At 38.3% G+C, this 2,500-nt stretch overlaps 1 protein-coding gene across 1 annotated transcript in view; it reads left to right on the plus strand.

Moving 5' to 3' along the window:
- LOC137972831 (uncharacterized) overlaps positions 1-2,500 on the plus strand; it is a 17,321-nt gene that overhangs the window by 13,149 nt on the left and 1,672 nt on the right. The window contains exon 3 of the mRNA XM_068819532.1: positions 1,557-1,642. Within this exon, the coding sequence (XP_068675633.1) occupies positions 1,557-1,642 (86 nt within the window). The remainder of the gene's footprint in view (positions 1-1,556; positions 1,643-2,500) is intronic.

Here is a 2,500-nt window from a genome sequence, read left to right on the forward strand (position 1 = left end):
AGACTGTGCAGAATTGAGTACAAAATAAATGTAAATTGTCGACAATTGAGATGCGACTTCAGTAAACGCTGTGATGCATTCAAGGCGTTCGATTGCCTTTAAACCCATGCAGAATTTGCCATTTGGTTTCAGTGTTGTGCATAACATCACAGTTAGCCAAATAACATTTAGAAACAAAGCTCACTTTGTGATATTCGACGTCGAAATATGCAATTGTTGTCAAAGACCATTACTCGTTGCTTTGAAGATTCCAGATAATTTTTTTTCACCGCCTGTCTTGTTCATCCAATTGACTTCCCATTAGTGAGCTACGTTAGGGTATATTTTGTTTAATGATCCAGTAAAACGCCATTGCAGGTTAATTTACTATTTTACTGTGTACACCGGATAAAGCTACGCATTTCTACTACCCCTGAAACCCACCAAAAATACGCCCAGAAGACTCTACGCACAAAGACACTACTTAGAAGGGGAGGGATAGCAAAGAATTTTCCCGACACGGAAAAAAAAAACGGGACTAAATTCCATCCATTTTCCGACCCAGTAAAAACGTTAAATGTAAAGCGAATTCTAACTATTCAACATTTCTTTTGTTATCGCGAATGTTGAATGAAGTTGAATATGGTTGCCCCCCTCTTTCATCATTGTTGTGTATACGCATGCGCACTAATCGGTTTCTTAATGACGTATCCATGTCCGTATTTACAGTAACAATCCCCTATCCATAGCAACAACCACGGCTGTAGCCTGGGACAGAATACGATCCCTCTCGTGAAGCTTTGCTGATGATGTGTTGAAACAGTTTCCCCACCCCAGCAGTCAACATCGTTCAACATCTTTCAACAAAATCGAGCGGATGTAGAAGCAAATGCTGAAGTCGTTTGCCCGGGTCCTAACTGTTTTTAATCTAAAATGGGAAGCAGAGCCTTAAATATGAGTTAAACTCCGTACTGCACGTGCAGCATGGTTCTTTTTCCCCCTGAAATTTAAAAGCGCACGTGCAGGTCGTGCAGAGAAAGCCCCGTACACACGCACAATTTGTATGTGACAATTTTATGTGGCAAATACATTTGATCGTGCAGATAGCACGACAAATTATAATTGTTGATAATTCCCAGTTAAGTAGGTCAGTAATGCATTTGGACAGCACAGATAAGCCAGAAAACAAGGCGAGGTTACCTGCTCGTTCTCCAATGGCGCTCACTTGCCATATTTATGTGAAAAGTCGTCCACACGAGCAATTGTTCGTATTTAACAACTTTTATTTGTCACATAAAAGCTAACACGCCAGCTTTTCAGCAAATACATTTGTATCACATAAAAATTGTCTCGTCTACTCGAGCAAATAGAAATTGTCACAAAAAATGGCTCATGTAGACGGGGCTTAATTAAACTTTTTTCGTCGTTTTTCGTCGACTTCCTACAGTTTAGGTTTACCAATTTCAGCACCTGGTCTCCTTCAATTTGACTACTGTCTATTTTGCTGTGATTGGGTCTCACCAATGAGTAGTCCATTCAGTTTGCTTTCTTTTAATTCCTTTATTAATTTATTTTAGTTGTTACGAACGTGCTCAGAACTAGTGGAGCTACCAATATTATTGTGCTTTTGACAAGCTTTTTACTAATTGGAGCCTACAACTCGGTAAGTGATGATTAAATCAATGTTCTCTTTGTCAACCTATTCTGGCTAAAATCCCCTTAGCGTTCGATCAACCAAACTTTTTCAATCATTTTATGTAAGACTGTCTCTTGTTTAGAATTTCCCAAGATCAGACAAAAAATGAAATCCTGGTAACAATTCTTGTTTGTTTGTACTAACACTTCACTGGAGATTAGCATAGCAAATTAGTAATTATTCATGTTTCTTAACCCATTAACACCTCAAACTCCCTAGGATGCCCTCACTTGACGAGTAAAATCGTCTGGCATTAAGGCGTTATGACTGCTAGGAGTCAATGGGTTAAATTAGAAGTAATTCTGATAAAGATAATGTGATTTCGATAATATATAAGCAAGAGAAAATAAACGGGGAAGAGAGGGTATCGCCCAAACATGCCCTTTCTCATATTAAGTAATATGTCTCAAGTTATTTTTAGATCAACTATTACGCTGTACAGATCCCAAGGAGATTAGGCAACAGCAAATGATATGCCCGGAATGTGTCCCGCGTGGATAGCCCACGCTTAGAGAACACGTTCCCGCTACATGAGTGACTGTTGCCTAATCCTCTTGGAATTTGTATAGCGTGGCAGTCGTTCTAAAAATAACTTGAGACGTATTACCTATGAAAAAGATCATGTGTGGGGATGACCTATCTCCTTCCTTTATTTTCTCTTGGTATTAATTTAATCTTTGAGACTGGTCATTTAAATGTAATTCTTTTTCTTCTTTAGTGTCACACCTTTTAACCTATGGACTGTGAAATATAAATATAAAAGCCGCGATGATTCCTAAAATTTCAATTACATACATACGTAGAACAAATGCAAAAAAAGTTAAA

The sequence above is a fragment of the Montipora foliosa genome, chromosome 10, assembly GCF_036669935.1.
Source record: "Montipora foliosa isolate CH-2021 chromosome 10, ASM3666993v2, whole genome shotgun sequence".
Taxonomy (NCBI): Eukaryota; Metazoa; Cnidaria; class Anthozoa; order Scleractinia; family Acroporidae; genus Montipora; species Montipora foliosa.